The 27,207-nt window shown below is 41.6% G+C and overlaps 1 protein-coding gene across 12 annotated transcripts in view; it reads left to right on the top strand.

The window, feature by feature from the left end:
* Nucleotides 1–27,207, top strand: part of HDAC4 (histone deacetylase 4) — a 228,949-nt gene that overhangs the window by 1,148 nt on the left and 200,594 nt on the right. For all 12 annotated transcript variants that reach the window (XM_065069250.1, XM_065069252.1, XM_065069248.1 and 9 more), the window contains exon 2: nucleotides 23,449–23,698. In XM_065069250.1, coding sequence (XP_064925322.1) covers nucleotides 23,677–23,698 — 22 coding nt within the window. In that variant the 5' untranslated portion in view covers nucleotides 23,449–23,676. The remainder of the gene's footprint in view (nucleotides 1–23,448; nucleotides 23,699–27,207) is intronic.

The raw sequence follows: 27,207 nt of genomic DNA, 5'->3' as shown, positions 1-27,207 counted from the left end.
TAGGAAAAAACAGGGGGGATTCTCCCCAGCATCCCCGCGCTGTTCGGAAGCCCTGGGGTGACGCTGCGGGGACACTGACAGGTCCGAGCCCCGGCTGTGCCCGCCGGGCGGCTGCGCCCCCAAAATGTGCGATCTGGGGAGCTGGTGTTGGATAAAGTGCGTGTGTCGCTCCGAGGTGGGAAGTGTGGGTTTGTGCAGCGATAAATTAGCTTATACCGCGTTCGGAGCAGCGCCAAGGGAGGTGTTGCCGAGCAGTTGTGTGTGGGTTTTGCTGCAGGAATTTATCAGGAAGGATGCTGTGCAATCCCTCGGCTCCTTAAATGTTATCTTTTGAGTGTTTGTGGCGTGGGGAACGCAGCGTGACATCTTAAGCAAGCAAATGTATTTACATAACAATCATTTGACATTATAGCTCCGTGCTGCGAACCATTTGAAGGGAGGTGAACCTGCCCTTTATTCAAAACATTTGCGTAATTTTTTGGTGCAGGCGTTTCATGATCTTGCAAGGTTTTTATTTTGGATGGTTGTTTGCTTGTCAATAGCCTGCTCTGGAAGATTTGCATAAATTAGGCTTGTCACTGCAAACGCTTGTTATCTGGCCGTGAGAGCAGATTTCATGTTACAGGCTTACTTGATATTCCAGGCTGGGTTGCAGCTCTAAAAATGTTCCTAAGAAGTGGGATCTGTGTTGGAAAGGTGTGGGTGGATTCAGGATGTGAAAAATCACTGTAAATCTGGGATGGGGCGTGCAGCTCAGGGTGCTGGAGCGGGCTATAGATGCTCTCCCGTGTTTTCTATTTCTTCTCTAAAGGAATATCCAGGCAGCTTTCATGCCTTTTTTTTTTTTCCCCAACAGCTGTATTCTGTTGTCTTCATAATGCTAATTTGAGCCTGAAAAGATGGAGCAAGTATTATTTTGGCCCTCTGTGCTACAGCAAATTTCACCGTTGAGTGAATAATCCCCTTGCCAATGCATTTTGATTTACTGGTATTATGTACTGTCAATAAATGAGACTTGCGCTGTATTTGCTGCTGTCAAAGTGCTTTCAGTTGTTGCCAAAAGCTACCTGGAGTTAATTATCTGAATTGGACTCCTTTTTTTTTTTTTCAATGGCAACATTTTTATAAGCTAAGGAGCTCTGAAGTTTATATAATAATCTGGTTCTTGGCAAGGTTTCTTTTTTTTTTAATGCAGTCTGTCGCGGTACTGAGTTTTAATCGTTTCTGATGTTTCCATCGCTGCTCTGTGGAGTTTTCAGCCTAAAAGCTGCTGTTATTGCTCTGCAGCCTCTCTGAAAGAGTTAAGAGGGCATTGAATTAAGAAAGCTCAGCTGCTGGTATACAAATATACAGCAATTACAAGGCAACAAAGTTATTGCAGAATCCTACTGTAACCATGGCAACATGTTCACTCAATTACATTTGGAAATGTAAAATGCCACCCAGTTAGAGTAAGTTTTAGCGACTGCAGATTTTGTGTATAAAGCGAAATGCGTAAGACGTGGCTTTCCAGGATTATATACTTTTCTTCATTTTTGGATGGTGTGATTTAGCATGTGTGTCTGATAGATTTTCCCTTGCTGATATTAAGCTTTGCCCTTGGTTGGCTGAACTTAAGGGATAAAAAGAATCCAGAAATCCTGAAATCTTTAAAACTTAACTTTGCTATCTTATGATTTCCTTGGTTTCGCTTCAGGAGCTGGCTTTAGAAAGTTGAACAGATTAGAAAATGCATGAAATGCATTTTGAAAATTACCTCAGAATACCAGAGGAATTTGTCATTACTGAATGGGAAGGAGGCATGAAGGAGCAGCAGAAGTATGGCACGAAAGCTTTTATTCCTTCGGGAGGAGATGTTTGTTGAGCAGTCCGTGTTCAGGCAGTGCCATCTCCAACAGGCTGTCCTAAAGTAGAAGAAAACTGGCAGGTCTGAGCTACCGAACTTGTGGTTGGCACCAAGAGAGAGTGATTCTGGAGAAGAGCGTAGTTCTGGAGAAGCCCAGGGAGCGTCCAGCACCCCAGGGTGAGGAGACACCAAGGTCCTGATGTGCGACACGGGTGAACTCCTTAGCAGAAATTAGTTTCATTTATTGCTTGCCTTTTGGTGGTGACTTACTAGCAAACAGAATAAAACCGAACAAGTAGTTTCTTGCATGTGTTAATCTCTGTATTGGTCAAGATGCAGCTTTCTGCTTTGTTGTGATGGTGTTTCACAGGCAGCATCCCATTAATGTAGAAAAGGGAAAAACAACAACACACTTAAAATGAGTTTGTTTTTTATTATTATTTTTTTTAACTAGGTGTGTTTATATACACCTGCAGGTTGTTGAATGTCTGAAGGTGTTACCTAGTAACAGGAGCTGATAAGAAATATTTAGATTGCATGGGTTGTTTTGAAAAAATAAATGCATTTTGCCCAGATCTTCAGTGCCCTGAACTCCAGGCTGTTTCCCGAACCCTTGGAGTGTCGGGATTGGGAAAGGTTTGCAGGTCCCATGGACCTGTGTTAGGTTCTGGATGGTTTTGGAAGGAAGCTCGGTCCAGCCCATCTGTTTTTTCTGCTTTCACTGTGAGCAGATAGCTTGCACATCCCTCAAAAGCAGCAGCTTGAGCAAGTGTGATTTTCTGCTCCCATGGTAAGTACTCGTTCTTCTCATCTCATTCTACCATGGGCAGAGGTGGATGCCCAGGAGCTGGAAAGGTGGAGTTGATCTCAGTCTCCAACCCTCATCACATGTTGACCTGCAAGGGTGAGGAGTAGGACTTGTTAAAAATAAAGGTTAAAATCAAGCAAGCGTCCATGGTTTTAGATGAAATTGCCCTCTTAGTCTCTCTTTGAAATGGCTTTGTGCTTTCAGGAGAATAGAGTTTTTAAAGCCATCGTAAGGTGTATCCGGGATGCAGAAACTTGGTGCAATGCCTGAAACTTGCCCTCTGGGATCATTCGTATGTCTCAAATCTGAGGAACCTGTGGACTTTCTATACATGAATGTGCCCAAACACATTTAAAACAAAGTGTTGAGACAAAAACTTGCCACCAAATACGTAGTACATAATAGGGACAGGTATTCTAGGCCAAATTTCTTTCATCTTCCAGAGCTGAGAATAGGCAAGAGCTTTTACAATGGATTGCTCACAAATGTGCTTATCAAATAACTTGTGGTAAAAGGAGTTGGTATATTGAGTGTCTCTTAAAACTTGTTGTGCAGCCTTACCTTTAGGAGGGCAGACTGGCCATTTAATGTGGGGTGTTGTATGTTCTCGATCAGCTAAATATTTGGCATGCTCTACAGAAAGACTACGGTCTTCATTTTTGGCACTTCTGATTGCCTGAAGCTTTCCTCTAGTGCTTGTGTGCCATGCTGTGCCTTTGTAAGGTCACAGTAACTGGTTGTCCTCGTATTTTCGCCAGGGTAGCATGTGGCTGTCGACGTTAAGTGGCGTAAGTGTGCATTAATGTGACGTTCTCTTCAGGGTTTGGAAATCAGAATGCGTATGGCCCAACTGTGCCAACGTCATCTTGGGGTTAAAACATTTCTTTGATGTCGTCTTCCAGTTAAAGAAGTGATTGTACTGTGCTCCTTGATGTTAGATGTATTTGTATTTACTGGAAATAAACACTCCTTGGCATTGTGTGTGTGTGTGTATATATATATATATGTATAATACAAGGCCTCAAACCCTTGGGGGCCATATATTTCCTTGTCTTTCATCTATGGTTGAGTGCACATACTAATATTACTAGAATAGTTTATTTGCTAGCCTTTTCTAAACGGCAAAGCCTGTCACAAACCTCAAAGAAATATTAATCGGACATGTTGTTTGGACACTGGTAATGACATTCATTAAAAATTTACCGTTCTTAACTCTTCTGGATTCCTTCTTTGATGGTGTCATCATCTTCTTCATTGCTCTTCCAGCTTAACTTCAGCTTGTTTCCCGTTATCCCATTGCTTTTCTGTAATCCTTTTCAATCCTGCTATCTAGTCTACAAGGCCAGCCATTTGGTTTAAATTTTATCAGACTCCTTCTGGAATCGTTTGTGCTTTTGTAAAAACTTGTACTGGACAGCGCAGCTGACCGGGATTTGTCTTGTCACTGAATTCCAAATTCCTTTCCAGTTTTGAGCCTACTTACCTCATGGATAGCTTTTGTTTTCCATTTACCTTTGCTTCCAGTTTCCCCAGGTCCAAGCAACGAAAGGAACCTGGTTCTCTTCAGCTTATTTGCTGATCTCAGAGGTCTGGGGAGGGGAGAAAAAAAAAACCCATGAAAATATGCGATTTTACCTCAAATTGTTTAAGCTGAGAAACAGCCGAAACATTAAAGCCGTCTGCTTTAGTATTTAGAAATGTGGTGATATTGTTACCCAGTAAAAGGGGTAAATAGTCTCCTGAAAATTTAAAGTTGTGTGTGGTGGGGGAGGAAACGTGTCTTAGCATTTTGATTTGATTTAGATTGTCTCATATGTTGTCTCTGTATTTGAGTCCTTGGATGAGGGAACTTCACAGGCCGTTCTAGTAATTAATACCACTTGCATTTTGATTGCGTTATGCAAAAAAAACCTGGAGTGGGCCAGGTTTACTTTATCCTGCAGTGGACCATGTTGATAAGGCAATATATAACAGATGATTCATGAAGTGATGCTTGTCATTGCCAGGGCTGCTTGAATAGCAAGCAGATTTTGGGCAACGCTGCTTCACCGGAAAGACTTGGGCAGTTTAAAGCGAGAGGAGGAGAAGAGACAAATATGTGCTGTGTTTCTGGCTGTCTTACAGGAGCTGCCTCACAAAATGTAGAAGAAGTTGGGAGGGGAGGGGGAATGGGTAAAAGAAGGGGAGTAGAGAAGCAGGAAAACACACAGAGGTTGCATAATGATGTCGAAAAAAGGGAACAATTAGGAAAAAAACTATAAAATCTCTTGGAAAGCTTCTGTGGTTTTTTCTTTGCGAGGAATTGCAGCTTGGCCTTCCTCTATAAAAATTCAGGCCTTTTTTTTTCATGGCATTCATTACTGGGCACATCTTGATCAACTTCATTTTTTTTTTCCTTCATGTTTTCCTATTGGCCGTTACCTCAGAAAAGTTTGATTAAAATCTGCTTCAAACTGCCATGTACTAGTGCAGAGGAGTGTGTGTTGACTTGTGGTCATGGGCACACTCAACCATCTGCCCTCATCAAATGGTGCAGCCTTTGTTCCTCACACAAGAACTGCCTAAAAACCAAAACGCTACCATTTGAAAATTGGATCTTAGTCTAGTAAGAAACCTCTTTCTGCTTTGCTCAAGGTTACGTTTAGTTATTTTTATATTTTGTTTTTTTTACTCTGAGACAGCCATTTGGTTTGGTTGAGGACAAGAAAGGACCAGCGAGGTGTTGGGAGGAGGTGGAGGATGAAGAGTTGTATTGTAATCATAGGATAAAATAATGTATAGGAGATTAGCATCTCAGATTGGGCACTAGCAGTGTAACAATGTCTTGTTTTAAATGATCTCTTTAAGCATGTCACTCATTCTAGTGAACACTGACATCCCATTGAACTTAACTCCATTTATCTTTTATGAATACTGAAGAATTTTGATATTTCCCACGTAGGTAATAATTCATTTTATTAATTTTTCTGAAGAACTGGTGCTTTAATGAGGTGTCTGTCAGTAAGACTTAATTACTGTTAAATTCTGTGAACATTAGTATACTGTGACTTGTTCTATGTAAAATAAAATTCCATTTGTCAAACGCACACGACAGCATTAGTTTGCCCGTACGATTTGTGTTCACTGAAATTTGAGGCATAACAGTTATTCATAACCAACCTGTCACTAGTACTGGTGTGCATGGTTTTGTGGGGTGTCACACTTGCATGATGTGCTGCTTTGTCCCCTCTGCGGTTGCACGGGAGGACGCAGGTAGGAAGATGCAGCATCACACCTGCATCTGCACTAATGTTTGCATTTCACGTCGAATAAGCAGTTAGTCAAATTTATTCTTCAGGATTAAAGGTACGTGAACACATTACACTGTCCCTCTTTTCCCTTGTGTTTTCCAAGTTGCCTTCCCATTTGAGTTTTCATGTTATTTCCATAAAAACCTGTAACTTTCACAGAGTTATCTCTAGTCAGTTAGCATGCTTCCACTCTATTATGCTTTCCTAATATGCTAAAACAGCTTATGTTGCATTTGTTCAGTAGAAAAACGTTCAAGTTCTGGTGTTGTGTTGACAAAACTTTCCGTCTTGTGTGCGTCGTTCCAAGAAAAGGATCCAAAATGTCATCCTGAAACAATGAATTAATTCTGTTGTATGCTGTTGCCAACAAGCATTCAGAAAGGGAATGTTGTTCGAAGTATTAGGAAAGTTACATTTTTCCCCATGGGAGCTGCAGTTATCTAGTTTTTGTCAGTGTTTGTTCCAGAATCTGTTAAAATCCTGAATACATGTGGTTTTTGCAGTGAGCAAAACAAATGTCCTGCCTGCTTGCTGCAGGTTCATATAAAATGTAGAGCAGTGATATTTGCTTTTCTGCTCAAATAGTGTGTACAAAAGTAAAGTGTTAAGCGAAGAAAAGCTGCATTATTAACACTTTTAAAATGAGGAGGATTCTGAAAAATGGAATAGTCTGTGAGGTTTAACCTTGAGAGCTTGGTAACTCAGGGCAGTGAGAAGGGAAGAGTCTCCACCCTGGAAACACAGTGGCAGTGGGGCAGCTATTTGTGAATGTTGGCGAGTTGGGAAGGAGGTGGGCTGAGATGGAAGATGGGCTGTTGGCCTTGGCTCCGCATGCAGTGGCTCAAACTGCAAACAAGTAAGGATGTAAAGATTATTTAATTCCCAAGGACCAATGGAAAAGGGAGACCTGTGGTGCAGATGGTCAGGCAAGAGCGGTCCTAGGAGGAGAATCTGTAGGTAAAACTGAGCTTTCCTGCAGGCTGGATTGTATTTTAAAGCACTGCATAGATGAAACTTGTTTCTTCAAACACAAAGAGTTGCTTCTTCATCCATCATGGACTTTAAAAAAACCCTAAAAATGCCGTACCCAGTGCTTTGGCTGCATCTGGAGGAGACTTCTCCAAGTTATGCTGTGAACGAGGTTGCAGGACTCTGACACAGGTTGGCCTCTTGCAGCACAGTGGGACATTCACCCTGTGGGGAAAGCCTGGCTTGTTTCTTCAGACCATTTGGGGAAAATGGGAGTACAGGTATCTTTCTGGAATATCTCCGAAGATGATGTTTCTTGCGGGGGTCTTGTTGGATGAGATGAGTGATGGCACTTCTAATAAAACTGAAGAGGGCAGAAAAGCTGCAAAGTGCAGTTCTCCTGCTGCCTTCCCAAGGAGATGATGCAGTTTCTGAGTTTAGTTTGCGCTGCTGTAGCGTCTTCAGGGACAGTGAAAGAAAGAGCTCCGTACGATACTGACAGCATCTTTACTGGGTTGGTGCCAAGCACAGCCCGTTCTTGCTCCATGTGCGAAGCAGAAAGCCTGGGCTGTTGCTGCTGTTTTGCTGTTAGTCAACAAGCCAACCCCTGGGTTTCTGTAAACCTCACCTCTGCTGTAGGGGAAGATTACTGTCACTAATTAACTCAAGTTCTCCAAGTTTAGTTCTGTTGCTCCTGTTCTTATTTGATGGCAGTGTGATGGAGCAAGGCCCAGATGCGTTTGGTAGTGGATATGCTCAAAACCTTGTGTCTTGTCTTTATTCTGTGATGAAGAGGGAAGGAAGGCAAGATGAAAGAGGCCACACGCAGTCAGGTATGTTTGAATCTAGCGTTAGATATCCTGCTGAGTAACTGATCCTTCCAGTGGACTGCAACCGAAATTGGCTACAGCGATCTGCATTTGCATTTCAGTTTTTCTTCACCTCCTTGATGTGCACGAGCTTCCTAAAATAAATTATTTTCTGTATGGATTTTTTTGTGCACTTCTATCCAAGATTGATTTTCCTGTTCGAATCTATTGGCAACACTTTGCTTGGGAGAAAATTCTGTTTACTTATTTATTTCCCTCAAATCTTACCTGGTGGAGGCTGAAGGAGGCATTTGAGTGAAGACGGCCTCTCGTATTATTTTTAGCCATGGTCGAGGGAGGAGGGAGAAGACGAGAGGTGAACAGCAGGATATTCATTCTGTATCGAATGCCTCATTGGGGTCTGTACTCACTCGTCTTTCTATTGGCTTTTTGTCATCCCTGTACAGAAGCTGGTGCTTTGCACTGCACTGGGGCAGTTTGATGATGGGCTTAATCGTAAGCATGAGTGAAATCTTAGCGTTAGGAGAAGAATTTCTTGCTTGAAGATCCACAGAAACTATGAACTTTTGACAGAGAATGGTGCTCTGAGTTTTTACAGGGTAAATTATCAAACCTGGCACAGTGCAGAAGAGTTGGATACTTCTGGATCAGTAGATGAAAAGGCTTCTTTTGATGTACTTATTGATGTGATTTCAGGGCAAACAACTCTGTTATTGTCTGCAGTATACCTTGAAGAAGATGACTGTTTAGGGGTCTTGTTCATGAGCACACTGTGAATTGTTGAAAATCGAAGAGACTTTTACTATGCAGTTTTATGAGTATTCCGTGGTGGTTTTCGGTGGATTTACACGGGTAACATAGTCTTGTTCACCTCTGTGGCTGTATGTGGGTATCTTTTGCTGATGTTTCCTGTACTAGGTTTTGCTTTGTAAATAGAAATAGGTGGTGTTGGTACCTGATGAGTCTGATCCTTGTGTCTGGTTTGTGACACTGTAGGTGTGAAGATACCTGGTGTTCTCTCTATGGGGGAAGACCAAACCGTTCTCAGTGCAGAATGCTTGCACGTGCCTGGAAAAACAGAGTGCAGTCCATTCTTTTGATGGAGAGGTGAACGGTATGAGTTACTTTTGGGCAATTGTCTGTGACCGTGAAACTAAAGTGTCCTTAAGGTCAATTATTGACAGTATTAGAAATCTCAGCTGAATTCAGTTTGGCGCTGAAAGTGTGCAGTTTTCTGGTCTTTGCTATAAAAATGCTGGTCTAAAAATAAACTGCCGTGCAGGGATGCTGAAGGCAGGGGAGCAAATGAAGAACTCGTGCGCAGAACATAAGGCAGCGCGCTTGGCTGATCGTGGAGATGGTATCATGTAGTAATGCTAACCGTGGCGTGAGCGAGGTCGAGGCAGGAAAGTTTTGCACAAGGTAATAATTCCATTGTAAGAGGAGAAGGAAGTAAGAAAACTGAGACTCTGAGATAGCCATCGACCTCTTCTGTAAGTGTACCGGCTGCCACACTTCAAAGGGTACGTGTCATAATCTCCCAAGTAGCAATTGGGTGAGGAATTTTATGCTCCTGTAGTGTAATAGCTAAACTGGGCTGTCCTTGTGCAGGGACTGTTGGAAATTGGAGTTAGGACTGCATAGGCAGCATAAGGAAAATTGCGTTCGTGTTTAATTAGGTATTTACCTCATGTAAAACGGCAGAAAACCCACACAACTTGAGACCCGACTGCCTGATGCTAGAAGTTAGAGCATCGTCTTTGCATGGGGCTTATCAGCCCTCCTCATGAGAAGGATATCCAGTTATTGTGTACTTGCAATTCCTAGGTCTTCCCAAGTGCCATTATGAATGACATTCCCCACATTCTTTCCTTTGCTGGAAGGAGCTGATCAAGCTGGGAGGTTGGGAGCTGCGAGATAGCCCAACAAACTGGAGCCTGAGCTTTCTCTTCCTTCTGCCGAGGGTTATTCCCAGCGTGGTACCCCCCAATCCAAAGAGGTCTGTATGGACATCTCATCCTCCTTGCTGTCTTTTTGCCCTAGCAAGAAAAATCCTCAGTGTCTGCATTTGCTACAGCAACTTCAAAGAGCAAGTTAGGCTGTATTTAAATAACAGAAATAAAAAACAAGCATCACATTCTTGGCAATAATTTAGACTTTTGCTGTAAACCGTCTACATTCCCTGGGGGATGAGGTGTCCTTTTGTGAAAATCTGTTCCGGATTCAATATGTTTGACAATTTCTCTGTGCGACTACCTTCAGTTTTTCGTTTTGGTGGTATAAACGAGCAGACTAATGTGTGTGCTTCTAAGTACTCAGATTGTTTGAAAAAATCAAATCAAAATAACCTCTTAAGTGTGCTGGGGACTGATGAGGCTTGCATTCCTAGTATTGCAACACAAGGTGTTCTCTGTTCTAGACTGTAAATATTTATCTCTTGTCAAAGCTGAACAGTTACTATTGGGAACTGATCTGGCATGTGCAAAGGTTTTCCTTTAGGAATTTGTTTCCTTTTATTTACAGTGTTATCGTATATTTAAATTCCAGGGCCTCAGTGTATAGCTCTGAGGCTCGTTCTTAACACCGGCAATGAAAATCTAAATTATCACAGCCTCTGAATACAGATAACTGAGCTCTGGGCACACGCTGTAGCCAACCAAGAGGCGTGGGTGTGAAATTCAAGCAAACATAGGGAAAGGTAGGACTGTTTTCATGCAGCTGCAGGACTAACGAATGGGAAGGACTGCAGGGAATTGTCACCGGCTGCTTTCTGGGCAGCCGGGAACTGGTTCCCAGTGCAGTGCCTGGGATGGAGAGAGCGCGGATTGACCGTAGGTTTTTAACAGTCTGGCATTTTGCAATCGCTTTGTCGCAACCTTTCTTCAGGAGCTTCAGTGCTGCGAGTTTTGCTGGGTGATCTCTTGTTAAATTGCTGTCTGTTATATTTACCACAGGTGTGGGGAGATCTAGAGATGGTTTCCTGCAAGTGGTAATATCTGAATCCTCGCTGCTGGCTGCAAGTCCTGCTTTTGGACAGTTGTAGGTTGCTTAAATCTCTGCAGTCGCTTATATCTCTGAGTAAATTGTTTATGTTGTATTGTGCCATATGTAGGAAGCTTATTCATCTTGGGAAGGTCTGGTTTGTTTTTTTTTTTTTTTATTTTCTTACATCTTCCTAGCTTTTGTATGTTCTTATTTTTTGATACTGGTAGTTGCTGAACTTCTCTGTGCTTGTTAGGTTGCTGACTTTGCCATGTACTTAATCTCAGAAGAAAAGCCAAGGGCTGTCAACTAGATATCCTAGTTGGAGTACTTATTTTTCTTCTTTTAAGAAACAGGCTTGTTGAATGAAATAAGTTACTGAAGCTGAGTTCGGTCCCTGCCATGGCAGGGAAGAGCTGCTTTTGCTCTTGCTTACAAAACGTGCAAAATGCATATTCCATGCTATATCCAGCACTGGTCTTTGAGCCGGTGTCTCGGATTCAGAGGCTCTGTTGTTTTTATATGTATGTATTTATTTCACATACATGGATTTCATATAAATATAAATAGTTCATATAAAATTCATATTTTCATATATACACATGTTTCTGCTTGGTGTGCCTCCCTCTCAAAACTTCAAGGACAACAGATGGGTGTCCAAGTATCGCCTTTTGAAACAGCTTTTAACAACTAAGTTTATCGAATCAGGGAAACTTCAGTTCTTGTTCTGCAATATCTGTCTTCAGGGATGCATGGTGGTTGTAGCCTTCATTTTCTCCTCTCTCTGAAATCTTGCGTGAAATTTGCTGTTTGTGACTTCTGGACAACGAACTCTCCTGTTTTGTGGAAGGGTTTGTAACTGGTAATTGATGCAGTGTTTTCAGAGTGGTTTACAGCTTTATGTAGAGTTTTTTTGTTATAGTACTTCCAAATTAGACTGGTAAAAGGTAGATGTCCAAAGTTATTATAAATATTGTGCTATTCAAAGTTAAGCAAATTTTTTTTGATAGAAACCTTTGTTTGGTATTTCCTTGAATGAGAAGTAAAGCTGTCTTGGCCAAAAGAACTCTTCTGTATTGTTCCATGCTGGACTCATCTCTTGCTTTAATGCAATATATTTTAGCAGAATGGCAGTGGATTCTTGCGTTTTTGGTGAAAATGGCTGCGTATTTACGTATTTACTGGCTTCTGTGCATCTCGATATGTCAGCAGCCTCTGCTCCTTTTCACTTGATCTTATCTCCTAATTCCATTGCAGGAAAAAACTCTTACCAATCTCCTTCCCCCGCCCCAGCCTTGGAGGACTCTTTGAGGTAACAGCGAGTCACGTTTGCTTTGCAAGCGGCCACGTACTGTTGCTAGAATTGAAAATTGGTGCCAAAATGTACATTTTCAGAGGTGATTGCAATGCAAAGAAGTTGTCTTTTGTAGTGAACCATAGCTCTTTGCATTGTCACTGTTTTCCTACAGAAAGGAGGTTACCAGTGTTGGCTATCAGGCTATTTTTTTTTCCTCTGGCATAACGTAACTTGTGTTACCATGAACATAATGATAAAGAAGATTTGTGCAGATCAATATTTAAAAACAACAACCCCAAAGATTTTGGAAGCATTTTGAATTCCTTGCTGTTGATTTATTTTGAGGCATTGGAAGTATCAGGGGATAAAGCGAAAGGGGATTCAACTTTGGTGGCTCATGGCAGCTCACCTTGGAAGCCGAGCAATTCCCCCGGTGTGGTAGCCAAAAATGTTAGCGGGAAGTTTTCAGGAGGATATTTGGGAGCATGCAAAGGTGCAAAATCTAGAAGAGTGAATAAAAGACCCTGTGATGTTTTAATAATGGAGAGAATTCTGAAGATGGACAAAACCAGGTTTGAATTACTTCACTTGACTCCTACCCTGAAAGAGGAATGCCTTACAGGGAAGAATATTTTGTCCATGTTGTTTAGTGTGTAAAGACATAAATGGCTAAATAAATTTTAATCTAGATCATAGAAAGTTAATGGAATGGGAATTGTTGTGTACTTAAGCTGGAGCTCTAAGGCTTTCTTGAGGATATGGAATTGAAGTCTGTCTTCAGCTGGTGCCTTACAGTGTTTTAAAATCTACCTAAAAAACCACTTATAGCAGATACTGTATCAGTCCTTGAAATATGTCCCGGTTCATGTGGCTTTACAATCCGCTTTTCGTATTTCAAGAAACAATTCCGGTTTGTCTTGCTGTGTTCATGTTGTGCAAAGAGACAAAATGGGCTATATAAAATGTGGTCTAAATCATAAAGTAAATGGGGCTCTTCTTTCACCCTGGGTTAAAAACCAGCCCTGGTGTTGGAAGCAACACTGGGTCAATGAACTCTCCAAAGTTTGATGGCTTCTGTCTCTAAACGTGATCTGCAAGCGCTGCTTAAATGGTTTTGTACTTTTTTGTTTGATGGTGTTATCAAACAAATAAATAAAAACCAAGCCCAAAGTAATTGTTGGTGAATGTAAAATTTGTTCCTTCCTTGCTTTTATTGCTTGTCAGCTGCAATTTTGAAATAATTGACCAACTATTCTTGTTGCGTGATATTGGTCATTGCAGATTTAACCCTACTTAGAGTGTTTCAACATAGGAATTTACATTTTTCTGGCGATTGAGTTTATTTTCTATTCCAGCTGTGTTTGTGGCTCAGGAGCGTGATTTGTAATTTAAAAATGGAGTGAGTGGAAAACCTGGAACTCCCGTGAATGTAAAGGCATATATGTTTGTGTCACCTTCCCACAGGGATCGTTGCCCGTTCAATTACCAGCAGATTTGTGCTCTGGCAGATAATCTGGGGACTGTGGCGGTGCCCAGGGCTGCCCTGTGTCCCCAGGGCTGGGAAACCTCCATCCCAAAGCAGCCTGTGTTAGCAAAGGGGGTTCTCTGGATTTTTCCAAAAGGAAAAATAAAAAAAAAAAAAAAATCACTGCTAACATGTCAGGTATCATTTAAAGAACAAAAATCTAGCTACCGTTTAAAATTCTTTACATGGCAAAAAATAAGCGTCGACTTAGCTTTTAGTATTCCATCAGTTACCTGGATTTCGGTGTTTGACTGCCAGCTCTGTCACGCTTGTACGGGCATATGTCAGCATCACTTTTCATATGCTGATGATGAGAGGAGAAAAGGTTTTCCCAACAAATAATTTAAAAAAAAAAAAAAAAAGGTTATATTGCACTTTAAAGGCAAAGTTGTATTTTTTTTTTCTTTTCAATGCAGTATTCTTTATGCTCGTATATAAAACTTGGGTTTAAGTGATGCCTTGGTTAAGACTGTATGAGTAAGAAGACACGCAAATACATAATATGCTACAGTTATGTGCTGTAATGTTTTTTGGCTGTAGGAAAACAGGTACATTGAAAGGAGAAATGGAAGAATGACACCACAAGTCCATGAGGACCAGGCTCTGGATTAACTGCATTGCTGTGAGAAGTGCGGTGTTTTGCGAGCAGTATTAGCATCCAGTGTATGAAAGAAGTAATAAGACATATTTGGATTTGTTTGGGTATCTGTGTTGTGGGTTAAAAAAGCACAAACTGTTGTAATATCTCTCTCTCTGTGTCGCTATTTTGCAGCGAACAGCAGAGGGCTAAATGTCCGCTTGAAAATGATGCAACTTGTTTGTGGAGACCTTGAGGCATGTTTCTTTTCTGCCAAAGGTCAGAACTTAAAAAGCAGGGTGCTAGTAGGTGGGAATGGCAGTGTGGTTGACATCGAGTGTTTGAGAACGTGCATAATTAAGTTTCTGGTTAAACTTAATGCTGGTTAAAACTAGAATTGTAATGTCAGTTCCAAGAGAAACTTGGGGAAATGTTTTACTAGACAAAAGAATTGCAGGAGTTATGTGACAGGGTTGCTTTAGTGTTCAGACTAAATTATTTTCTTTTGGTAATCAGATAGCATTCAACTAAAAATAAAAAAAAAACCCACTAGACTAACTTTAAACAATGTTTGTTCTTTAAAAAAAGTCAATATTCTTTTTTCCAAGTTAATTAAGTAATTAACAGTGATTGATGACACATGTACTCAGCTATTTTGTGCTGGTAGACCAGATGGGTTAGGCAGAGCTAGTGACCAGTAGTTTTGATTCTTTGTCAGAAAGAACAAGAAGTTCAGATGTGGGCTGTAACAGCTGAAGTACATAAATAGGAAAGGTGGATGTTTTTTCTCTCTGCTTTTCCCTACCTATATAAAAGGATTTGAAAAACAACCCTAGGTAAAGAATTGTGGGTTGTTCGTTTCTAGCAGTTGAGAAAGGGTGAAAACGTGGTTGTTAAGCTGAAGGTTTTCGGTTGCTTCCCATAGCTAATCACGTAAGGGTGTTGGGGTCCTTTTTTTGGCTATCTCAGGTTGTTTTGAAAGAGAAAGGAAGATTGTGTGTGTGTGAAGAAAATAAGGCTGTTTGAAAGCTTCACTTTTGAGCAAGTCTACAGAAAAATGGTGGCTGGATGCATGAACTTTCTATCATGACCTGATTTTTCCCCCTTGGTTCCCCTGAGGGAGAGGGTTTGGTGAATATCTTCGGTACAGCACACTGAGGACAGAGAGACCTCAGCACTACTGAAATGCTATAATGGGACTTTAGTGGTGCAATGGTAAGTTTTAAAATGTTGGGATACATTACAAGTTTCCTGAACTTTAATTTGCGCTAATTGGTGGGGGAATCACCTTGTTGAAGGGTTGTGTTTAGATTAGACTCTTGTGGAGTTTGTGTGGGGATGCTTCGGTCAGTGCAGGGATCTTTCTGTCTGTTGGTCGCACAAACTATTTCTGGCACTGAAAAAGCTGCTAAGGGGATTTCAGTTTAAAAGAATACACCATTTTTTTATAAGTTCTCAGTCAAGTATTTAAAAGGAGTTTTGATTTTTTTTCTTCTTGGTGCTTCTGAATTATTGTAGCTAGGGTTATCTACAAGGAAAGAACGCAGAAATGAGACATATATTGTCCATAAACCCCCAATATTCCTTTACCTTCTGTCAGGCACTACTTGCAGATACCTGATTTGAACTCTTTCAAAGGCTGAAATACTAGGATGGAGGAAAAACATGAGATGGGGGAAGAAGAGGGCTTCAGAAAAAGCCGAGACAGTAGATTTTTATAGGTAACTCTGCCCAATTTGTACCGAGTCCTCCAAGGCTTTGGTAGCAGCTGGAACAGGCTCCCGAGGCAGACTTTTATCCTTTCTCCCTCCCACGCGGATCCATCTGTGAGACTGCTTGTTCTTGCTGCTCTTGCTGAGAAACTGGATCGAGCTCAGAAGCATCCTGCTCTTTCAGACCCTCTGCCAAAGTCTTGCTAGTCAAGGAGGGCTCTGTAATCCTGCAAATCTACATATTCCCAGGTTTTACACGCAGTCAGTTGCCTTTCTGAATCTGCAGCTCTTCTACAAGCTGTGTTCCTGCTTGACTCTAAAAAATTTTCCCAAGCTGTTGACCAGTTTAAATTGGAGCTCCCACAGAGCGAACATGAGGTGGTATTTCCAGATTTGCTCAGGTTCCTGAAGATGATCTTTTGTTCAGAGTCTTGGATTACTCATGGGAGGGTTTAGGTCCGCTCGTGATCCGCTTGGTTGTTCCCAAAGCCTTGGTTTTGTTTTGCTGCTGTTGGTATTTGAGATACCTGCAATGCTGCTTTGACAGCAGTACTTTTTGAGGCTGAATAATACAGGATATCAGCAGATCCCCTCATCAGCAATATTACATATTGCTATTGGAGTGAAATCTGTAGAAATAGAAATAATGCTAATACTCTTGTGTAGCAGGTGAAAGGCCACAAAAACTTCTGGGGTTTCGTGGTGTTCACCAGAAGCTCCAGGGTTTTTCTTTTTAGGATGTGGAGGCACCTTCAGCTGTAACTGTTGATCGAGCTGGTACTTGTCACTTCTACGGAAACATCCTTGTACGCATGTGTTTTCAGTTTGGGCGAGTGTCTCATAATTTGGGTTTATATGACCAAAGTCAAGGGCTGTCACCAGGGATCAGTTTGAGCAACAGACTTTATTTTACATGACTGAAAAGGACCTGGGAAAGGCAACCTTACTTAAGGAATTGGCATGCTGTGGGCATTAGTAGTGGTCTGTTTCTTGACAATAAGAAACAAAAGGGTATGAAACCGTAGAAAGCAATTTTCCTTGATTGTTTTTTGTTGAGAATTTCTGCTACACGTAATTAGATTAATTATTTCTATATGAGTTTGCTACCCTTGAATAGCTGTGTGTTAGTTCCCCGTTAATAAAGTAGCTCACAGTTAGTTAAGAGCGTCTTGCTATTTGTGGCTGTTGTTAATTTTGGGTTTTTTTTAATGATGTCTGATGGTGACTTCAGTGCGCATATAGCCCTGCTTATATTGTAAAGGCTTGCTTAACAAGCCACTGCCTGAAATAATAGCAGGATTGCTCCAAAAGCAACTACCAGTGACTGTCTAGCAATGTATTATAGCCTTCCCTGAAGAAACTGGGTAAATACAGAGTAGGTATCAGTTATTCTTGAAGTCTTAATGTATATATACTGTAATTTAACACTTAGGACAAATGTGGTTAGAGATTGAATCTCTTTCCAAACATCATACCGTATAAAACCTGTCACAAAGTTAGAACGTGTAGTGTGAGCATACAAGCAATAAATCTTCACAGCGTGTATCGGAAAGTGGAAGTTTAAGAGAGAGGTGGAAACATAATATTTGTTCTACTCTAGGCTGCCATGTGAGAGTAGCACTTGTAATGGCTGGCATTGAAATGTCAGCATTTGCTAAACAAATGTACTGCGTTTTAATTCCTTGAAGTGCTGGGTAGTGCTTCTGTATTTCTTAAATGGTTAGCACATTTGAATCATCGTCTTGAGCTTCTGGTCTTAAAGGTAGGTACCTCTGGTTTTGCAAGATATGAGTATGGAAACAAGGATTTCAGCAAAGACTGGGTGCTCTGGTAATAAGGGCTACACTGGTCAGTCTGGATCAGTACTGACTGTGACGGGTACGTACCTAATATACTGTTGGTGAGAAACTATTTGTAACAGCTGGATTAGGTGGGGTTTTCTGTTTAACTGTTAGTTATACAGTTCTAGCTGCAAAGAAGGCTTCAGATACTCAAACTGATTTTGCTTTCCGTTCTTCTTCCCTGTGGATACCTGAGTGCTGTGTAAATACTTCCACCTGCCACTTCACCCAGGTGTTTTCTTCAGCTTAATGAATGCAGGTGTGCTCACCGCTTGTGTGGTAAATAATTAAGAGTTTGGTGTGGATTTCAGTGCAATATGGAAAGTTAGAAGGAGTAAACTTTATATTTTGGAAGGTGGGACTGTCATGTCAGCGTAGGGCAAAGAGTTGAGTTGGTTTGGTGACTCTGCAGGTGGTTGTGTGGATGGGCTGTGGTGACACTTCTCTGAGACACTTTCTTGTGAGCCAGTGGCTTGTCTCATGGGTTTCCTGGCCTTGTGCAGAAACACTTAAATATTTGTTATATTTTCTAAGAAATTTGTCCACTTGCTTTTGGAATTTGGGAGAACTTTTGTTTTTTCCTGCACCCTGAGTCAGATGTTCTTAGTGCAGCTAAGAATGGGCATGTAATGCTCTCTAAGAATGAGCATGTAATGCTCTCTTCTTCAGCTTGCCTCTCGAAGTATATTGTATATTTGGAAATGGAGGGGCAATGTCCAGATTTACACAAAATATTAATGGTTTTGGAGGAACCTGGATTAATACAGCAACACATTTGGTGTTCTGTTTTTATTTTCTCTTGTTGTCATTGTATTCCAGTTGCTCTTTTGTCCACAGCTGGGCAGTAAGCCGACGGTGTATCTTGCAGTGCAGCCTGCTACTCCTGCAGTACGTGTTTAGAAACAGAAACACTGTCTACAGACGCTTAAAGCTCTTTGACAGGATGCCTGATTATGTTTGAGGCTTGCAAATATGTTTTCCGGGAGAGCCCTATTTTGAGTATCACTGGAACTGTAGGAAAACCAGCACTTGTGGAAGTGGACAACGCTTGTGAAACTCGGTCTCTTGGGACAGATTCAGCAAAGCTGTATTCTGTTTGAGAAGCAGGAGTGGAAGTGATGCCGAAGGATTGTGTGGGTCCTTGGGATTCCTGCCGCTGTTTCTGTCATCTTGCAAAGCGGTGACTCTGGAGCCGTGGTCCCCAGAGAGAAAAATCAACCCAGGAGACTGTTTCACGCTGCCTCTGCTCTAAATAAAGATGCACTAAATCATTTTGTGGTCACAGTAGATTATTTTTTGTTTTCAGACTGCTATATGCCTCTCCCTTGTCCCCTCCTCCTTTCATCTATAGATCTTAAATTGGCTGTATGTTATAAACAACCCCTGAAAAGCAGAGGCAGCTGCTTTTTTTTTTTTTCCTTTCTTTTTTTTTTTCCCTGTGGCTAGAGTTCGGGGTCTGTTGTCAAAGGAGAGATTTAATCAATACGCTCCAGCAGAGGCACTGCTGGAGGGCTGTGGGTCTGTGCACAGCACGTCCGTGCTGCAGCATTGAGTCCTTCACAGGCTGTGTTGCAAGTAGGAATCCAAGCAAGCATCAAGGTGATGTTGTCACTGTCTTTTGTGGAGCACGTGGGATTAAATTTAATGCCGTTTGCCTGTTAATCTTTCCTTCTTCTGCTACAAGGCAGCGTCTTCTGCAAAGCATTTTAACATTTAGGGGTATGAAAGACAGAGCAGCTTTCACTGGCCCTGCAAATAAACTTCACAGCGCAGCGCTGTGGATTGTACGCCTATGACTTACACCATATTTTGATAGAATGAGTCAGCAGGCAGCGAAGTTTTGTTTAACCGAGGTTTTCAAGTGATCTTGTCAGCTGGCTGGAGTGTTGCCGTCTGGGGATGTTGATGGTATGTGCCCGAGAGGGCCTGCAGATGAAGTGAGGTCATCGATAGCTGGGTATTCTGAAGCAACCAGACTGACTTGGCTGAAAACAATCTTGAAACTTCATCCTCAGGCCAAGATTTTTATCTTGGCTTATGTACCGTAGCAATTTAAGGTCTGAAAAATAGAGCTTTGTAGATAAAGCTCTGCCATAACTGTAATTACTGGTTACTGCACATCTGTACTTGTGACTGGTAGAGTGGCACATCTGGAATGGGCTGAGAAGAGGAAGGTGAACATTCATACCGTCAAAATGTTCATATGGCAAAATGTATGGAAATGGGAGACTGTTGGATTACTTACATTTCCTGTGCATAGGTGGTTTGTTGGCACATGTGTTGACCCAACCTGTTGATTAATTTGACACTTTTTTTCTTTATAGCTTCTGGAAGAAGCGGTTGAAGCATCACAAAAGTATTTTAAGTAGACTCATCCCTTCCTTGACATAAATGACGAAGGGTCTGCCTGCTGTATTGTTGAGGACCAAATGTGTTGTGTGATGAACTCACTGCTGATAGATGAATAAGAGAAGAGCTAAAATGACCAATAGCACCTTTAATATAGGGAGGGTATATAGTTAGAGATGACGGTTTGCTTAGGCACTGAAACAACTGAGAAACAAGGGACTTTCACTGCAACTGCAGCTTCTCGGTCTATCTCATACTGTATGGTGACTGCAGATATGGAGGCTTGTTATCAGCTGGTGACAAGGAGGTGACAGCACACTCAGGCCATGGCTGCCTTCTGAACCTGGGATGTGATGAGGATACAGCTGCAGATGCACCAGCCTGCATGGTTTTAGGGAGCACGTGCTCTAAAGCATACCCTAGTAGAAATAGGCTGAAATAAATAGGCACTAATTTGCTCTTCATGCTGACGTTCCAGAGTATTTTAAACATCTAGCAGGGACCAGACTCTGAACAATTCTCTCGCAAAGCTCGATCACACCAGTGCGGATGCTGTTGGGCCACCCTTTGCGCCTGGGGAAGGACTCCACGTGAAGTGCCAAAGCTGGCGTGGTCAGTATGACACCGCTGCTTGTCTGCCAGGAAATTTCCCCGGCAGGCAATCCTGCGGCTCGTTCGGAGACGGCAGGCAGAGCAAAATGCTCCTGTGGCAGCCGCCGTCTGTCCCTTGTTCTGCTCGGTGCTTCCGACCACGAGCATGGGGCAGCGGAACCTGCGATCCCGCTCCCCCCGAAAAAGGAACGTGAGCTCCCTGTCTGGCCAAAATACTTGAAGTTACTCATGAGGGGATCATGCTGCTATGAACAGGTGCTCATCCCCATTGTGTGCAGCGGGTGTCTGTGTTAGCGGATGATGCCTGGGGTGGATTTGCTGTTCTTACAGCTGAGATGTGCAGGCCAGAGGTGATCGTCCTTGTCTGCAAAGGCAGTGGAGGAGAACTAAACCAAGCACTTATTATTATTATTATTAATTATTATTTATTATTATTATTATAATTATTATTTTAAATGAGATAATTTGCTTAGCAAACCCTGTAGACCTCCGAATACCCTAAGCCTTAGGGGTAGGCAGCATTTTGCTTCTCTTAATTTGGGAACCACTTTTGTGCGATAGTGGCAAAATGACAAACTTGCACAAGAATCGATGCAAACAGGGGCTGAAAACAACTCTTGACCACTTTGGAAATGTCACGTTGAACTGCATTGAGATCCATGCAAGTGGTAACTGAAAATAAGATTTTGGTGGAGAAATAAGCTGGAAAATGATTGATGTCTGTATCCTGGGCAGGTCTGTCTTGCTTATGCTTTATTTGGCCTTCTAAAACAAATCTAGGAATTTAATTATTTTTTTTTAAGTGTAGGTGAATTGCATGTGTAGTTTGTTCGATGTGAGCATGGTTATTTTGTTGTCTCTCCTCTTCCCAGGCACTAGTGCTGCTAAAACATGCAGAATCTTAATGTTCTAAATTTATCTAAATTTAGATAGACCTTTGGGGGAAGAAGTGGGAATAGGTAAACTGGTGATACTGTTAAATGGATTTGCTGCTAATGTTTCTGGCCTGTTTCTTTGGGAAATACACACACATCTTCTCACTGCTCATGTTCTATACTTCATTCTTGCAATGTGAAAATGAGTAAACAGAAACCTGTTAACTCCATTCCAAGTCCTTCTTGTCCACAGCTGAGATTGCATATGCCATAACATTACCTGCTGCCTTTATTGGTGATAAGTGATAAAGTTTTGCTAATACCTGGTGTAAGCTGTCCTGACTTTTCAACAGGATGTGTAATTTAATGGAACTGGAAGAACTTGAACATTTGGGATGGCAGAGACCTGCAGGGATTAGAAATGACACTGAAGTAATTTCCTCTGGAACTTGCTGCATAACATTAAACAGTGTTCCAGATCTCTGAAAATGCAAGATATGCAGAGGAACTTGGAGTGTATTAACGCTGAGACACTTAGGATAGAGAGAAACAGCCAAATGAATATATATATTGATTAGTGAAATACAGCAAGGAAGGCCTCTTTGTTCAACAGCATCTGCTTGGGCCTTATTCTGCAACCTGGGCAAGTGCCATTATAAAGCAGGGCCCATCACATTTGTCAGTGGTGGTATTTAAGTCTTAGACCTGGTTGTGCTGCTTTATTGGAAAGGAACGTGAATATCAGAGCATGATAAGAGTTCTTCCAAGAATAGATGGGACTGCTTGAAACGTGATGGCACAGATAAATTGTGGACAGATGCTCATTGTGCAAGCGGCAGTAGGAGTTACTACGATAATCATCCTCCTTCCAAGGAATATTGCCGCCTCTTTGGTCACCAAACCCTCAGATCTGATGATTTTTTTTTAGTGCAAAGAAGGGAAATAACCTGTGGCTGTGAAATATTTCATACAAAGGACACAGTTTAACGTGCCTAGGTAGCCCTAGCTGGTAGTGTGTATCAGCGGCAGGTCTTTCTGTCTATGTATGTTAAAACATAACTCTCCCTGAGACACCCTGCCTGTAAAACATGGCTATTTAAAAATACTGGATGCCACTTGGTATAGTGCCAAAAAAAACACAGAACCCCCCAAAACTGACCTTCAGGACACCTTGCAGAAGGTTATTTTGGTTAAGTGTTGCTGGTTGCATCAGAGTCACCATCTCTGGGGGCCTCTGAGATAGGAGTTCCTATAGGCTCTCTAGCGTATCTATTGCTTTGATATTTTTATTTTTTGGGGGAGAGAGGGGTATACTAGGTTGCTAACTGCATTTTTTTCCCCTCTCTTCTTCTTCTTTCTAATATACAGCTTAAAAATAATTTGGAAGGGTGGGTTTTTTTTTTTCCTTGGGGCAATATGAAGTTGCTTCTTAATAATCTGCTGGAGGTTTGGGCAGAGTGGGAGTAGAATTGATTGTGTGGGGTTTATTCCTTCCTGGTCCAAGAACCACTTCTTGGCACCACGGCGTTTTTCTTTGGACTTCTTTGGGGAACAGATGCGTGAAGTACAGTTACCACTCATACATATGGCTTTTAAAATATGGAAGCTGTTGGACTGAAGTGGCTTCATATGGTGCTGTTGGAGGATCGGAATTAACATGCAAGTTTGGGTTTTTAAGACTTGTGCAGTTGCAAAGTTGTTTTTTTCTTTTTAAATTGTTTCTTTATGCTGTTAAATATTAGTCTGCATTTTTAAGGTTATTAAGCAAAATTACATCTGTATCTCTGAAAATTACTCTCTTTGCAGCCTTTAATGCCTAAAATAGTATCCTAGTTTAGTCTTTTCTTCTGGGGACAAATATGTTACATAATGTGTAATTTAAAAGACTGTAAATCTTAATTCTCTAATGTAGATGTATTTTTTCTTTAATTGCAGGTTCCCACTTTGAAAGCCATTAGAAGATATTCTGCCACCCTATTGGATTACTTCCTATACAACTCAGCATGCCACTGTGCCCTGGATTTTACAAGGTGGCCATGATTTAATCCCCACTTCCAATTTCCATGTATTGGTGAAGCATTGGAGCTCTTTAGAGCTGCTGTTACTTGCGTGAAAACTCATCTGTCTCGAATCCCGTCTCCAAAGGACTAGACGTTGCTAGCAATGAGCTCCCAAAGCCATCCAGGTACGGGCAAAACCACTTTAAATCTAGTAATGGCAGCAAAACACCTTGTCTTTGTTGCATGAACAGACTTTTTACTATGTTGACATGATAATCCAGTCGCTCTCGCTATACTACCACTTTGAAACCAAGACTGAAGGTGGAGAATTGTGTTGCTGTGACCAGAAATTGAGGGAAATATTGCCATTTTAGGTTTCTAATTGTCATGCTACATATCGCTGAACATAGTAGGTATTTTTCTAAGATGTTAAGCAGACGTTTAATTTGTTAAAACTATGCTGATAAGTCTTAATGGTATGTAGCATACTTCTAAGGAATGCTCATGGTTCTGCTGGGGTGTCTTTATTGATACTTAAGAAGACTCTTTTAAAGTACTTCTCAGTAGGAAAGAAAAGTTTTACTGGAAAAAGAGTCAATCGATCCATCTCAATGTTGTCTGGGGGATTATCCCTAATGTGCCTTGTAATTTAAGACATATGATTCATCACTACAAAATCGCACATTTCTGACTGTCAAGAGGGTCTGTAGATACTCAGTTACCTGCTTTCCAGCTCAAAGTTGTCTCATATATTTGTATTTAGTGGCTTTTGGGTGACTTTGTGTTAGGCAGAGCTGTGTGAGCCTTTGCTTTGGAAGAGGGATTTTAATAGTGCTCTGATCCGCCTGCTTTGACTGTTTGAGTTTATGGTAAAGAAAATGACAGGGTACATGAAAGTACTTAGTTAACTGTGTCTTTGAGAGATTACTTTTGTGACTTCAGTTTAATGAGTGTTGGGTTAACAGTCAAATAAGACCGAAGTGTTAAAAGCCAACTAACAACTCCTAAGACTTCAGGAACTGCATATATGTGGGGTAAGAATTTTACATTTGCTTCAGAACTACTTCTAGCAGCCCGCTTGTGTTTCTGAGGCTGGGAGCAAAAAATGCTGCAGTAAATGGGGATGCTGCAGTTTACAAGCAGCAGTGTTGAAAACTTGACCCTCGCATAGGAACTGAAATGAATTTATGAGTCTCTAAAGTTATTGGTATTATCAAAAAGAAAAATTCTGGTTTCTACTTCCGTCATGTAGCAGTCTCTGAGATTTTGAAACTTGCTCCTGGTACCATGGGCAGTTGGGAAGCTGAGTGCGTTTGTGTGAGTTGAGTGTGTGTATTTAATCACCTGTGATGCATTTCTTGCAATGTGGTATTTTTCGAGGGATCTGTTCTTCAGATAAGTGGATAGTCATTATTTATACTTTCCCATCTCAAATGTGAGACTGAGGAGCTAATGGCTGCCTGCTTTTTTCTCGTTGTGGTGGGTTAGGCTAAATATGTGCCTGTGTTCAAAAAACAACAAACAAACCTGACTTGGTATTGCTTTAGATCTTAAGGAGCAGCTCTCTAGATATGTGGGAAAAGGGGATGTCCTTCATAGAATCATACAATCATTTTGGCTGGAAGTGACCCTCAGGATCAACGAGTCCAACCATAACTCAACTCTAGCACTAAACCATGTCCCTAAGAACCTCATCTAAACGCCTTTTAAACCCCTCCAGGAATGGTGATTCCACCACTGCCCTGGGCAGCCTGTTCCAACGCCTGACAACCCTTTCCGTGAATACTTTTTTCCTGATACCCAATCTAAACCTTCCCATAGTTGGGCTGTCTGTTGATGCGGGAGTGTTGGAAGCCTGCTTCTGATTTGTCTTGTTTTCCTTTAATTCATCTGCTAGCTCCCCCTTTTTTTGGTCTTTTTACTGATTCTGCTACTTTTGCTCGATTTCCATGCTGATGGTGTAGCAGGGAGTCACAAAAAAGATGCGAAGGAAAGAAAACAAAGCAGCTCCTTGTGGAAAAAATGTTTCTGTAATGCTAAAAATTGGTTTGCACAGACCTGTTCTACTAGCTGTGTGTAGAGTGGCTTTCACCTAGAAGGCTGGTCTGAGCAAAACCTGGGGAGGGGGCAGCTCAGCTGGGTGGCTTTGGATGGGCTTGTGTTATCTGCTGCTGTTCCTACACCTGCCTCACCCTTCTCACATAAGACCTTAGAGTTGAGGGGTCTGGGAGGGCTCAGAACTGAAGTTGTGACTGCTATATGAGTGTTTGGTAGAAAATAAGACAACTAATAGGGTAAAGTTTTGTCTACTCTTGTAGTTAGCTCTTTCAAACATAAATAAACTGTTGCAGTTTTATTATTTACAAGCAGCTTAGACTTCCTATTGACATTAAGCCTTGAAGTGAAGGGCATGTCACAGAAACTCAAGGCCCATCCTCACTGGAGATCATTTAAAGGGTGGAAAAAAATTCATAAAACTGAAAGTGAAGGGGATGATCTTGTGCTGCTTTTTACAAAATGGTGTTTTGCAGTTAGGCTTTGTATGAAAACATTTTTGAACAGTGTCAACATCCACAAAGTCTCATTTCTTATCAAATGCCTTTGAGAAATTCTCCCTGTGCCCTTTCTAGGCATTGGGTTCTTATTTTGGTTGTATTTTCAAGTGTTGGATTGAAATTCTACAGTTTATCATGATGGCTTTTTCCCCCCGGCTTATGCTGTGGTTTTCTTACTGCTTGTTTCTCTTTTAGAGTCAGTTTTATAATAATTGGTAGAAATGTTTTCCAAAGCTTGCCAAAGATGACATCTAGACTTCTCATGTCAGTTGTGATAGCTATTTTGATTATATGGCTACACGTAACTATTACTAATGATGTGCATTGCTTAAAGGAAGGCTCTGGCTTAACTCAAGAGCCTATTAAACCTCGCTTCAGTGGATACAAGCTTTCTTCTCTAATCTTCTCCAAACCTATTGCTAATGGGATGTTTTAGAAACAGTGCCATAAAATTGTTGCAGCGTAGATGAATGAAACTGGTTTGGTGTTTTTCCTTTTCTTTTTCTTCCCCTCTCCAAAGCTCTCTTGTGAGAAATGTTGGTTAGTGAAGGCTTCTCACTGAACAAGGTGAAAATTTCGAGAAGACTAAGTTATTTAAGAAAAGTACAACTTCCACCCCATCATTCTTCCCCCATCACTGCCGCTTCTTTTGTTCTATTTTGGAGTAAGCTTTCTCAGAGAATAAGAAATAACTTTTGGAGAAGTAAGAATACCCATGTGGGAGAAGTTAATCCTCAAGAACTTCAGATGTGTAAGTCAATCTGTCTTGAGCCCTAGACGTAGGTTAAAGACCTTGGCCTTTGTTTTCTGGGTCAAAGGCTCTCTCTGCAGTCTATCACTTGAGCTTTGGGTTAAGACCAGCAGCTTTTGTGAGCTTAATTTGCCACAGAATCTCATGTGGGTGCACAGCGTGCGTGAGGAGCAGGAGAAGCAGGTGGGCTGATGGTGCTTGTGGCAAGAGGGACACGGTGTGCCCATCATGGCCTGGTACCCACTGCCCTGGAGGAACCACCGGCTCCCTGGAGGTGTCGGTAGGTTTTGTGCGTTCCTGGGCAGGAATGGGAGTCGCTTTGGGTGGAAAAGCAGGACAGGGAGGGTGGGGTGGCAGGAGGACAGGCTTTCTCTGCAGTGCCGGGAGG

This window comes from Columba livia, chromosome 7 (genome assembly GCF_036013475.1).
Source record: "Columba livia isolate bColLiv1 breed racing homer chromosome 7, bColLiv1.pat.W.v2, whole genome shotgun sequence".
Taxonomy (NCBI): Eukaryota; Metazoa; Chordata; class Aves; order Columbiformes; family Columbidae; genus Columba; species Columba livia.
The sequence above is the reverse complement of the archived record's forward strand: the minus strand, read 5'-3'. Positions and strand labels throughout refer to the sequence as shown.